Genomic DNA, 13660 nt, shown 5'->3' on the forward strand with positions numbered 1-13660 from the left:
GATGACAGTAATGATGTTTTTCCTTGCCTGGATCCTGATGATCTAGCTGCTTGAATATAAAAGAGTGTCAGGAAAAGGCAGAGCACCTGCTCTTCCATGCTCGCTGTAAGCTAAATAAAACATGGAGAAGATATCTCTGCTCTTCACTGGGGAGCTAATAAAACCCAGCATCACTACCAGGAAACAAGTGTATTTTAAATGCAAACTTTTTCTGCTCAAATGTCAAATAGATGCCAAAGGATCAGTTCAGCTAATGGAATTTGAATAAGAGTGCCCCTTTGGTTTGAGATAACATTTTCTTAAGAAAGACTATTTAATTTTGTGGGTTAGGTTTTTAAAATACATCAGTATTAAGGTAGGGGTTGTAGTACTAGTTTGTTGAAAGAAGAAAATTATTTGTAAATACTTGGAATGAAGGTTGTTCACAAATACAAAAATTGTGTCAATTTAAGATGTGTACATGCAAGACGGGCATGGTGGTTGCACGCCTGTGATCCGAGCACTCAGGGAGGCAGAGGCAGACGGATCTCTGAGTTCAAGACCAGCCTGGTCTACAAAGCAAGTCCAGGACACCCAAAGCTACAAAGAGAAACCCTGTCTCCAGAAAAACAAAAACAAACAAACAAACAAACAAAACGAAGAAGAAATATGTATGCAAATGCAACATATTTAGAAAGATTTGAACTAATGTCTACTTTTCTCAGTGTTGTATTTGGTCATGAGTACATTTACCCCAGACATTTAATATGCTTTTTAAAATATGTTCAAATGAAAACTGGCTCAATAAATAAAAACATGTAGTCTTGTCTTTGAGCATATGTATGATTATAAATATAAATCTATTTTTCAGTCATAAGAGTAGAAAGTTCCCTCTAATTAGTAAAATTGATTGCATATCCTTTACAGTAATGAGCTTCAACTAGATGTTAGCCCTCATTGGATCAAAGTCAGTTTAGATAAGGGCAGCCCAAGGTCACAGAGGGAGATGCCCAGCAGGTTCATTTGCATAAAAAATTACTGTTAGAAATAGGACACTGAGGCAGCTCTAGCATTTTGATCTCTTGGCCTTTGTCATGGAGATTCTTAGTAGTGAAGGGAGTAAGGCCAGTGTCCCAGATAATGATTAACTGTTTTAATGGCATTCACTCATTCATCCTGCACTAACTATTCATGCAGAAAAAAGGGTTATGTAAAGTGACATTAGAAGAAAATCATTTGTAATTGTTGCATCAGGCTGCACTTTGAGGAGACATTAGGAGTAAATCCATGGTGTGGTAGGCTTATGCTTTATCTTCTGATATTTACTGAGTTTACTGGTGCATGAAAAGCTTTCAGCAAGAATAGCAGATGGGATGGACCTTTCATAGGTAATGCTATCTACCAGGTTATTACTTCTATATATTGATAGTAAAGTAATCTCCAAGATATCACCCTACAAATAAAGATTATTTAAACGTCTGTAACATATATCCTGCTTTCATAAATAGTTCATTTGGTATCCACTGGGTCAAGGTATATATATATATATATATATATATATTTTTTTTTTTTTTTTTTTTTTTACTTCCAGAAGGTCTTAACAAAGCTATATTCACTCCCTCACATCTAACAGCAATACCAGCCCAAATGACAGAACCTTGAACCTTATCAGCTGACATATTCTGCTTTAAATTTGATATTTGCTGTTAATGAAAAATAATACACCAGAAGTGGTGGTGTGTGCCTTTAATCCCAGCACTCAGAAAGCAGAGGCAGGCAGAGCTCTGTGAGTCTGAGGCCAGCCTGGTCTACATAGTGAGACCCAGGACAACCACAGCTACCAAGTAAAACCCTGTCTCAGTAGGAGGAAGGAAAAACCAAAAAGATATGGCCTAAGGCATAAGTATTAGGTCAAAATTTTATATTTCCAACACTTGAAATAGCTTAAAGATTTTTATCTAATCTTAATATAAAGATGTGTCCAGTAGAAGTCATTATTGAGTTTCCAGTACGGTATTCAAATACAGAGTGTTCTTTAATTAAGTAAGATCTAGGCTGATTTCACTTCTATTAAGTCCTAGTACATGCTAGTTTATTAAAATGAGAGCATGTAGATAGCGTTTGTCAAGTCATTACTAATTAATTATTGTGAAACAGTGTAGATTTTCATGACAATATAAATACTGCTGCTATTTTTATTAGTAATAATGGAAGTTTTTAAATAGTGACATTATTCAGTTGAATGAACATCAAATGTTTGTGTTCCTTCTAGAGGCATAAATGAACACTGGGGCTGTATTTGAGATTACTCTCTAAGTAAAATAACAAGTGTCAATATGAAACATGTTTCCCAACCTTGATTAAGAAGCATCTCTTCATCTCTGGTGCTGAAAGACTGAGTTCCTGTTGTTTCTGCATCACCAGTTCCCTCCTGGCTTTCCAAGTGTATGCCATATTCTCAACATGAAGTAGGAAAAACACCAAGGAAACTGTATTGTTAATTACACAAGCTTTTTAACATCTCGTAGCATGATTTTATAGGTTTGCCCTTGGGGATATAAAAATTAATAGTTTCCCAGAGTGTCTAAATTGTTATTAACAATACCTTTTCTGTGAGTCATGTGTTCTGCGTACATATTACCTCATCGTTCATTCGTCATGTTTACTGAACTCTGCCAATACCTGACCCTGGGCCAGGAGGTGGGAGTCCAATAGTGAGCAGCCTTCTCCTTGCCTGGTGGGTAGGGTTGGGCTAGATAGGTAAAATAAACTAGTATATCATATGTGGCATGTTCCGGGGGTTGGTTTTGTTTTTCAAAGGGAGTGGGGAGAGGAAGCGCCACCTGGAGGCCTTACTGGGATAAGAACCACCTTATATCTGGAGAACAGCTATCCCAGTGTGGAAAGGAGGGGGCCCGAACTCTCAAGGAAGTTTGCGTAAAGTGTTCAGACAACACTGAAGAGGCCAGTGAGGTGATGAGATACACTAAGGCGTGCAGTGAGGTTACAGGGAGGAAAAGCGTGACCCACTGTAGGATCTTGGTGTTTACTGAGTGAGAAGAGATGCTGCTAGAGTAGTTTAGAGTGAGAACTGTTATATTCTGAGTCACATACCAGAGTGATCCCCTTGTATTGAAAATAGGCTATAAAGAAAGGGGCATCAAGACGACTTAAAAGGCTCTATCAATCATCCAAATGATAGGTGGATGGGCAGACTAAGACTGTCCTGGTGGAGTGAGAAGAAGCATATATATATGAGATCATATATATATGCCTATAAAGGCAGTCTCCTGTAGTGGTAGCATGTATCATGTCTGCATAAACAAGAGAGTTACTTGTAAACATAGAGGTGTACCTTTTTAAGAGGGCGTTTATTCTGGAGCCTGGTGTTTCCATTTGTCCTCAGCTACACACCCTGCTAAGTTGCCAACTGGTTGCCGAGTACCTACATACCATTAGCTCCAATTCTTTTCTGGCTTTCCATGTCACTTAAAATACAGTGTTTCCACCTTCGGTTTTAGAGCCCTGAATGAGCTCACCCCTCCTCTACTTTAAGGTACAGGGTGTATGTGCGTGCGTGCGTTTGGTTTTGGGTTTTTTGTTGTTGTTTTGATTCCCTAAGATGGCAGGCCCTTGCTTGCCTTGGGACTTTGCAAAGAATAGTGCTGGTCAGTCAGCACATTTAGGGTCCCCATCAGCAAACCAGTTGAAGGCACCAGCAGTGACTCATTCACTATCTTATTCCAATATTTTGTTTATACACACATGTATAGTTATGTGAGGGCCAAAGGAGTAGAGTAGGGGAGGGAGTGGTTTTGTTTATCTGTCTTCCCTCACTGGAAATGTAAATAGGGATTTTTGTGTTGCTGACTTCTCAAATATCAGACCTTAGGACAATGTCTGGCATGGATTCTGAAGTTATTATTTTTAATAAATTGCTGAAAAGGTATGCATACAGTCATGCCATATGTGCAGGACTCTGGCAGACATCACTGATGAAGCCATTTTTGGACTATTGTTCTGTTCTGCTTACTCTTCCCCTTCCATTCAAAGCCAGTTCCTTTGCTTTGTACTTAGGATAAACCCATAGCAATCTCGCTTCTGCCCCAGCTACTCAAATAAAATTGCCTCCAACAGTTTCCAGTTCCTACAATTTCCTGACTTCTAAGTTTAATATATTTCATAGGCTTTATCTTAGGTAATAACATATCATTAACATTTTTCTTCTTCTTCCTGGTTTTTTAAGATAGGCCTCCTGTAGCTTGGAGCTTGCTGTGTAACTGAAGCTGGCCTTGAACTCCTGATCTTCCCACCTCTCCCTCCTGAGTACTGGTATCACAGGTGTGTGCCACCACTCCCAGACCATGAATGGCTTTCAACAACTTCTTCCTCAGAATGTTACCGTATCTCTTTGGTTTTGTTTTCTTTCACTACAGTTTGATTTCATACCAACACAACACCCAGTTCTTCAGATAAGGAAAATTCTTTCTGTAATAATTTCATAACTTTCTGTTACCATAAAGAGAAGTCTGAACTACTGCAGTGACACTTAGCTGTGTGCACGCATCCCTGTGAAAATCTATTGAGTAGTTCTTAGAATAGCTGGGTTTTTCTTATATCCTACTTGGTAATAGCTGAGATTATGTTTTGTGTGCCATGATCATTTTCATTCAGAAAAGACGGTTCAGGTTTTGTTTTCCTCAACTGTGATGATGAACCTTGTCAACCTGACTGGATTAATAGCAATCAGGAACTTAGTAAGACATGCCTCTGGTGCAGCTGAAATGTAGATCACTGGGGCTCTGACCTAAAGAATGGTTTAGTCCATTAATACAGTCAAAATTTGAATAGACTATTGAGAGGTGGTGGGACTGTAGAAGGTAGAGCATGTTTGGAGATCAGTTAAAGCTAGAAAGAGTGCATGTGTCTTTGAGGGTTCTGTCCTGCCCTGACATCTTTCATTACTTCTCTGCTTCCTGTCTGCTGTGCTGTGAGCTGCTCTACACACCCTCCCTACCATGATGGACTGAAGTCTCTGAGACTGAGCAAAATACAGCTTTTCTCCCCTAAGCTATCTTTCAGTGCTTCATCACAGCACTAAGAAAAGTAACTAGCAATCCAGCTTTCCATTTTAAGAATAAGATCTAAAGTAAGGTTTTTAAAGACTTTTTATTACCTATATACTATTTTTCTATATCAAGAGCTCCTCTCTTTACCTGTGCTTGCAACCTCAAACCTTCTGACTGCAACATTAGGGAAAAGTATGAGTAGGCAAACTACCACTCTGTTACAGAAGCCCAGTAGGCATGAGGAATCGTTGTAGCAAAGTGCATGCCCATCTGTACCTCTCTTCTTCCAGCCTGCAGAAAAGAGAGCAAATAAAAGATTACATTTTTCTCTCCATGGTTAAGTTCACCACCATCTAGGGATGTGCTCTTTCCTTCTTTCTGTTTCTCCCTTCAACTTTCCACCTCAACTAGCCTACATGATCAAGTTACTCCCATGGACCACTCCCACCAACTAACTCTTCCTCTTAAACACTGTCCCTTTTCATCCTGTACTTTCTTGTTGGTGCTTCTCAAAATAATAATATACGCCTGCTCCCTTTCTTCAATTTATATTCAATTTCTTAGCATTTGTTTTTGTAATACAGTGTACATACCAAAAAAAGTATCAAATATAATAAGTAGAATTTAATAAATTAGCTGTGTAGCTTTCTTTGCATCCCTTCACTCCTCACCGTGCTCTGTGCCCTCCCAGATTCTCAGCGAGGCCCCTGTGAGCAGTCGCATGTGTGATGGCTGTGCTTCTGTCCTCGTGTTGCTAGGCTTCTGTTGTGCTTGGCAGTGTAGGTCAGACCTTCCTTGAAACTGTTCTTTAAGGTCTAGGCTTTTGTCTTCCTGTGTCTCCTTAGCTTTGAACCCTCCCTTCTCCATCCCTTTCATGAGCCTTTGTCTGTCTGCCCTTACATGTTGTTTCCTGGGCTCCATCATGAGCCTACTACCACTCCACACTAAACTCTAAGAAGCATTTCTTGCCTAAGAGCTCTTTTAGAACAGATGGGGTTTTAACTTTTCCTCTAACATTAACTCTCACAAATATTTATATTGCAGACCAAACCTGGACCACCTAAAAGACCAAAGACCCCTTCTGGACAATCAGCATTGGTGTATTGCTACAACTGTGCACAGAAAGGCCATTATGGGCATGTAAGTTTGAGTGGCTTGTGGACATAATGCATCTTGTTGTCAGGGAATGTTTGCTGAGAGGTGAGCTCAAAATGAATGTAACTGGGAACACTTATTTGTTTATAAGCTAACCTTCAATGTTAAGAAGGTTATTCTCAACTAATTTCCTTCTGTGATTCTTACCAAGAAACACTGTCAAAGCCTATTCCTATAGTTCTTTGAAATGTACTTGAAAACAAATTTAGCTCATGAAGTTAGGCAGGCAAAGTCAGCAGCAGCTTAGAAAGAGTTCTCACACCTTTCATGGACCATTCATTGGCTTTTTCTGCTTAGTTCTTTATCTTTCCCTGGAACCGCATTCCCTTAAGTCTGTCATTCGCATCAAGCTCTGACACTTAGTAGAAAGAAGGAGGTGGTACAGCATCGGCCCACACACCTACTCCCCAGTTGCCTACATGCCCTGCTGACTGATCTGTGCCAGTCCACACTGAAAGGACTAGCCTGTGTGACACTTACGAGAACTGTAAGGTGGTCAGTGTCCTCTAGCCAGTTGCCACAGTGAGCATGAAATAGTAGCAGCTTATCTCAGAGCTAAGACCCAATAGGAACAGGCTTTGTGCCCGTACATTGTGGGAACCTTAAAGTCGGGGAGGAGAGGCAGTGGCACAGGGAGTAGAAGTCCGTGTGCAAGGGATTCCCGTGCCCCACATAGGCTTGCTTGTTCGTTTGTTTGGTGTTTGATGTTTGGTTTTTTTTGAGACAGGGTTTCTCTGTGTAGCCCTGTCCTGGACTTAATTTGTAGACCAGGCTAGCCTGAACTCAGAGATCCGCCTGCCTCTCCCTGCAGAGTGCTGGGATTAAAGGCGTGAGCCACCATACCCGGCTCCCCACATAGGCCTCTAACAGCCTAGAAACCAAGGTAAACATCAACCTGATCCCATGGCAGGAGACAAAAAACCTCCAGAGGCTCAGGACCCCTGAAAGCACAGAGAAGAGGGGCAAGCAGGAGACAGGGTTTCTCTGTGGAGCCTTGGCTGTCCTGGACTCACTCTGTAAAGCAGACTGGCCTCGAACTCACAGAGATCGCCTGCCTCTGCCTCCCAGAGTGCTGGGACTGCAGGCTGTGTCACAGTGCCCAGCTGGCAGACTACCTCTTAATTTCAGTTATGGCACTTTGCTAGTACAGGCCTTGGGAGTCCTACAAGTGCAGAGAGGCAAAAAAGGCTGGGAGAAGAAAGCATGCTAAAGAGAGCCTACGAAAGACTGAGTTTATCTTCCACGTGTAGGCAGCAGGAACCGGGGTGACAGATAGAGCATGCGTGCTAGGATGAAGCTCAGATTCTCAGTGTAATTTTTACTCTTTTTGTGACAGCCAGATGATTTAACAGTGCCCCCCTTCCCTGGCATTCAAGTCTTTATCTCCAAAGCAAAAAAGTTGTACAACACTGGCGCTCAGGTGCTGTAGTAGGGTCGAGCCTGCTGTGCAGAGAGCACGGTCCCACAGGGTGCTCAAGGTCGCCTCTGAAGAATTCACACTGAAAACCCCCTAGAGAAGACTCTCTTAGGGAATTACCATCTCTAGGTCTCCTGTTGTCCTGTGCGTGACTCTTTGACAACACCTTTTAGGAAACACTCATATTAGCAATCCACCGCCACACACATTACGCAGGTGTTTAATTTATGTGCTTGCTTATCTCTTTAAAGCAAAAGAGTATACTTTTAGCATTTGTGTTTGTTCAATTAAAGAAAAGCAGTTACAGTTGGATGCTCCCTGCTTACTAGTCACTGCTGTTGTGGATGGGAATATCAAGAGCATTTGGAATTTATCCCTGAAATCTAGACTTAGACAAATTTCAATTTACAGTAAAACAAATTTGGCAGCCATAGTTGAAGGAACTCTAGATTATCAACACTAATGAAGAAGATCATTGGTGTGGCTAATCCAGAACAGAAGATAAATTATATAGCCAGCTATCAATTATCTGTGTTAATAGAGGAGACCAGTGATGTGGATAATCAAAATATAATTTACATGTAGCTTTGGAAAACATTTGTGATACGATATAGCTCCGTGTAGTTACATTCGTCTAGATAGAACAGTATCCAAATAGGAGGCTTCCCCAGTGGTGAAAGATGTCCAAGCTCTCACCCCTGTCAGTCTCAGAGATTCAGCCCTCCCAGGTTGTTATTGAATCACTTCGTATTGCCTTCCCTATCTCCACTCATTCTAGCTAGAGGGGCGAGGACAGCAGTAGACACTGAGAAGAAGAGGATGTGAAAAGGATGTGAAAAGGGCTGGAAGAATTAAAAGGGTCTGTTGGCATGGTGCTGACTAAGTGTATCAAAACTTCTAGGACTCTGATGTAACCATAACTTGATATTTTTATTGATTTATATGATGAGTCAACTAAATTCTATGTGGTATTTCACAGACTTTTTTTAAACATCCTGATTTTTCTTGAATACTTAGTTAAGAAATGCTGAACATTAGTAAATAAATCTCAGGCAATATGATAGAAGGCAGATGAGAAGGTCTTGAAGGAGAGTCTCTCCGAAAGAGATGTCTCAGCCTCTCATGCTCCTTCAGTTGATATCACCTAGTATATATGGCATAGTTAAAGCAAAGGACAGAGACAGGTAATAGACATGGAAAAATCAGTCAGGAAGAAACAAGTAAAAGGACCGATCTCAACTTGGTTGAGAGAGCAAAGAAAAGAGATGGTTTCCTCTGAGGCTTCTGAGAGTTACCCAGGAACATTTTCCAAGGAGATATAGTCCACACTTACTTCACCATAAGAATCCTTAGCCCAGAAACAAAGGGGACTAATGGGAGGCAGTAGACTGGAGGAGCAGGAGGTAAAGGGAATGAAGCAGAAGGGAGCAAAGAATATGCTCAGTATACAATATATACCCACAAGAAATAAGAAATTTTTAGTTAAAAAAAAAAGTCCAGTGGTGGTGGCACACACCTTTAGTCCCAGCACTCAGGAGACAAAGGCAGGTAGATCTTGTGGTTCTCAGCCACCCTGGTATACAGAGTGAGTTCCAGAACAGCCAAGGCTACACAGAAAAGCCCTGTCTGAAGAAGAAAAAAGAAAGAAAGAGAAAGAAAGAAAAACTAAAAAAGAATTACTGCCCTAGTAACTAGTGAATGTTGAGTTTAAATAAGCTACCATCTGTGTGCAGAGAAAAGAACAGTTTGAAGCTAGGAAGAAGGGAAGAAAGGAGCATTAATAGGAAGGCTACCAGATGAAACAGACAAAAGAAGACAAATCGTTCACATAATTCCAATAAACTACAGCAGAGGACAAGACAAATAGGGTTGGCACCCATCCCTCCATGCTGTTAACTCGAACTGGGGAAGGAGCCTGGCAGGGCGTACATAGTTCCTTAGTTCCTTAGCCAAGAAGGGAGGAAATCCAGGCTGGGATAGCCTAGAAGCTTAATCAGGTTGTTCAGTTAGCAAGGCCTACGCCAGGAGCCGCTGTACGTGATGCATGTGGTGTGGACTTGCCTCTAATCAGTGTAGCCTAGAAGCTCTTGAGAAGGTTTGCTGAGCAGTGCCACCTTGTGATGTCATTCTTTCAAATACAATTGCAGGAATGTACAGAAAGACGAATGTTTAACCAGACATTTCCAACATCTCCATTCATCTACTACTATGATGACAAATACGAGATCCAGCAGAGAGATCGGAGAATAAAGCGAAAAGTGAAAGGTTCGTCATTAAACTTGTGCTTGAATTACTTTTGCAATAGCTCCAAAAAGAACCCTTGTATACCATCTTTGCCTATTTTGGAGGTCATTAATTAGTACATAAAAACAGTTTTAATAATTATAAAAACTAAAATTTTCAAACCTCTACTTCCAAAATCTTACATTGTAATCTATTCACAGTTAATATGTTTCTTGGAGAAAGCATTTTAGAAAATTTCTAAGATTATACTGTCTGTCTAAGCAGAGAGTTAAAGATTCCTTTGAAATTTTTCTACTTGACAGATAATTTCCCCTTTGTATGTCTGATATTTTTCATGGAACATGGGTTTCTGGTGACTCTGTTCTCAGAGTTCGCCATTGCAGACAGGGCTCCAGGCCCACTGCCACCCCTGTGCGCCCCTTCGCCTCAGTGGTTAAGAGCACTGGCTGCTCTTCCAGAAGGCCTGAGCTGAAGTCTCAGCACCCACATGGTTGCTCACAACTGTGTGTTAACGCCAGCTCCCGGGATCTGACGCCTGTGGCTTCCACAGGCACCTGCAGTCACATGTGCACACCTTCATGCAGACAGGCACACCTCCACATAATTAAAAAATGAAAACCTAAAAGCAGAAATAAAATTACAAAATCTTGTTTAAATCTGTTTCTTCTGCCTCTCTTCTTCCTTGGTATAATCAAGATGTGTTCCCAAGTTACCTTTTCTGTTGCATGATAAAATTATTTTTTTTAAGCTGTTTTCTGAATTTTTCTGACTCTTAGCATTTTTAGGGATTGTTTTTTTTTGTTTTGTTTTGTTTTGTTTTCCTTTTTTAGCTTTAGATTCTCTTGAGTTCAGACCTTTTTCAAACTGGTGATACTATTCATCTGCATACCTTACATATTTAACATAAAATTGATCTCCATTATGAAGAAGCTACAATAGATAAAGATAGTAACTGAATTAGAAAGATTACCAAAAAGGCTGTAGCTGTACTTTGATTTGCTTTTTATAATTTACTTAGTTTGTTTTACTTTGTTTTTCAAGATAGCATTTCTCTTTGTAGCCCTGGATGTCCTAGACTCACTCTGTAGACCAAGCTGGCCTTGAATTCAAAGATCCACCTGCCTCTGCCTCCCGAGTGCTGAGATTACAGGCATGAGCCACTGAGCCAGACTCTAATTTAGGTTTTTTATTTGGTTTTAAATTTAAATTTTTTATAATAGGCATTTATAAATTAAAATCTAAGAAAATTTTTTTTTCTTTCTTTTTAGCTGGTTTTGACAGCTCTGGCACATAACCATTTTATCCAAGGATCAGAGGGTCACTCTGATCCTTGGATAAAATTCTTATTTTATGCTTAAAAGTTTAGGCTAAAAGTTTTGGGGGTTCTATTTTATTTTAAGATTTATTTATTTGTTAGATATACAGTGTTCTGTCTGCATGTGTAACTGCAGCTAGAAGAGGGCAGCAGATCTCATAAATGGTTGTGGGCCACCAAGTGGCTGCTGGGAATTGAAGTCAGGACCTCTGAAAGAACAGCCATCTCTGTTAACCTCTGAGCCGTCTCTCCAGCCCCCAAGACTAAAAGTTTTTAATCACCACTTCTGTAATATTCCAAGGTTCTGTTTGTTTTCACACACCTCACTTCAGCCTCAGCTACCAGTCACTACTGTCACAGTCACTTCTGTCAGTGCTCATAATAAATATGTCAAATCCTAACAAGATGCAGCAGCAGCAGCTAGTACTAAACCTCTAAGGTGCACACGGGAACACCCACCCGGCAGCCACTTCTCTTAGGAATAGTACCCTGGGCGCTGCAGTGGCCACCTCGTGGAGGGATGGCCAGGCTTGCCCTTGGAGGGTGACTGAAATGTCATGTGAGACTGTACGGAGGCCATTTCTACACCTGTTTCACCTCTCAGGCAACTCTTCCCTAGAGGAACTTGCACGGCTTTTCTCACAGAACAGCGCAAGTCTTCATTGTGAAACATGTTAAAAGTATGTTGAATAGAGTTAATAACAAATACTAATGAATTTGAGGATGTGTCCCCAATTTTAGCAATCAGGATTGTAAGGGCTCTTTAGAATGCTGTATTGGTCACTTGTCTAAATATCTACCTCTGTCTCTTAAGTTATTCTAAGAAAGCAAAAATTCTTCATGGACTGAATAGGCAAAATACTTTTCTTATCTTCCAGAAATCCAGAAAAATGGAGGTTTCCCGAGGTGGGTCAAAAGACCACATGTAGAAGAGACAGATCAGAGGCAGCACCATGGTGTGAGAAAAAGCCATTCCTCGAGAAAAAGCAGTAGGTGGCCTCGAGAAAATAAAGAAACACACAAAGTAATGACCAGGGATAGAGAAGGCGGGAGGCACAGGTGGGGTCACCGGCATCATGATGAGGATGAAGACTTCCCCAGAGGCTCCAAACCTCCCTCCTCCGGAAGTGCTAACAATCGAAAGCCCTCCAGGTCCCTTTCCCATTCATCCCACTACCACAGGCTGCGAGAAGAGAAGCTTCTCAGAGAGGGCAGGCGGAGCAAGCCGAAGAAAAGGAAATGCACAGAAGAGGGCAGCAACGATAATTTATTTCTTATTAAGCAAAAGAAGAAAAAACCTAAGCTGTGAGGTGGTTTCTGACCTGGTCTTCACATTACAACATTCTGACAGGGCTTTGTTATCTGTTAAATGAAGGGGGCTTTAGGTTTTGATTGCTGAATTTCAGCCATACCTAGGGTTTCTGCACAGAGAGCTCAGTTCTGTGTCTCAGACTGTCATTAGGTAGAAAGGTAAACTTAGCTTTCAGTTCCCATACCAATTTTACCTGAGATAGAACACTTTTTTTTTTTTTTCAAAAAAAAAAAAAAAAAAAAAAAAACCTTTTTAAATGCTTTGAAAAAAAAAATTACAAGCTCACCAGATATAATTTATCTATATTATTTGAGTACTTGAAGCTCATTGGAAGGCAGATTGCTATTAATTAAAAAAAATAAAAAATCCACCACTTATTTAGCATTCTTTTTTAAAAACACTGAAGAAAAAAAAAAAATCAATGAAACTCCAAACCCAGCTTTGCTTGCTTCAGAGGCTGTTGGAATCTTTCTCTGGACAGAATATCAAAGGCTGACTGTGTAAATGAAGATGTCATCATTGCATCGTGGAGGACGGCAGAGGAGAGGCCATAGCAGAGGACTCATACAGACTCTGCAGGGTAGGCACGCAAGGCAGAGTCTGTAAGACTTCAGCATGATCACAGTGGCATTGTTCTTACCAGTCTACAGCCATAGCTCAAGAAATAGAGATAAGTATTACCAACTTAATTTTCATGGATCATTTTAAATACTGCAAAGCTATTCAGAATCTTTTGTACTTGTGAGTCTTTTTTACACTTATGAAAGCCTAAAGTTAGAATAAGAAAAATAAAATGCCTGAAACCATGAGTAACTGTGTTTATTGTTACAAAAGACAACAAGAACTTGGGTACCAGAAAGCATGGTTGGGTTGAACAGGTAACTACAGTCATAAAATCCACCGTAATCTGGAGTCACACTGCCTTTGTGTAAAGCTGCAGAGAGCTCCACAGTTCCAAGTGCTCTCCGGAGTTTGTTCCCAGCTCAGGACGCAGCATGAGGGACCCAGCCCTTTGAGCCTGCACATTCAAATGCACAGTACCCACACACAGAAATACACACATGCACATAATAATTATAAATCTTTTTTTAATGTCTTCATTGTCCAAACACAAGATCTCTGCCAGAATAAGCTGGTGTGAAGGTGTTGGATCCCCTAGAACTGGAGTT

The 13660-nt window shown here is 40.7% G+C and overlaps 1 protein-coding gene across 2 annotated transcripts in view; it reads left to right on the forward strand.

Moving 5' to 3' along the window:
• Positions 1-13300, forward strand: part of Zcchc7 (zinc finger CCHC-type containing 7) — a 176690-nt gene extending 163390 nt beyond the window's left edge. For both annotated transcript variants that reach the window (XM_060379853.1, XM_060379852.1), the window contains exons 7-9: positions 6093-6188; positions 9768-9885; positions 12058-13300. In XM_060379853.1, the coding sequence (XP_060235836.1) occupies positions 6093-6188; positions 9768-9885; positions 12058-12488 (645 nt within the window). In that variant the 3' untranslated portion in view covers positions 12489-13300. The remainder of the gene's footprint in view (positions 1-6092; positions 6189-9767; positions 9886-12057) is intronic.
• Positions 13301-13660: the final 360 nt, after the last annotated feature.

The sequence above is a fragment of the Meriones unguiculatus genome, chromosome 3 (assembly GCF_030254825.1).
Source record: "Meriones unguiculatus strain TT.TT164.6M chromosome 3, Bangor_MerUng_6.1, whole genome shotgun sequence".
NCBI lineage: Eukaryota > Metazoa > Chordata > Mammalia > Rodentia > Muridae > Meriones > Meriones unguiculatus.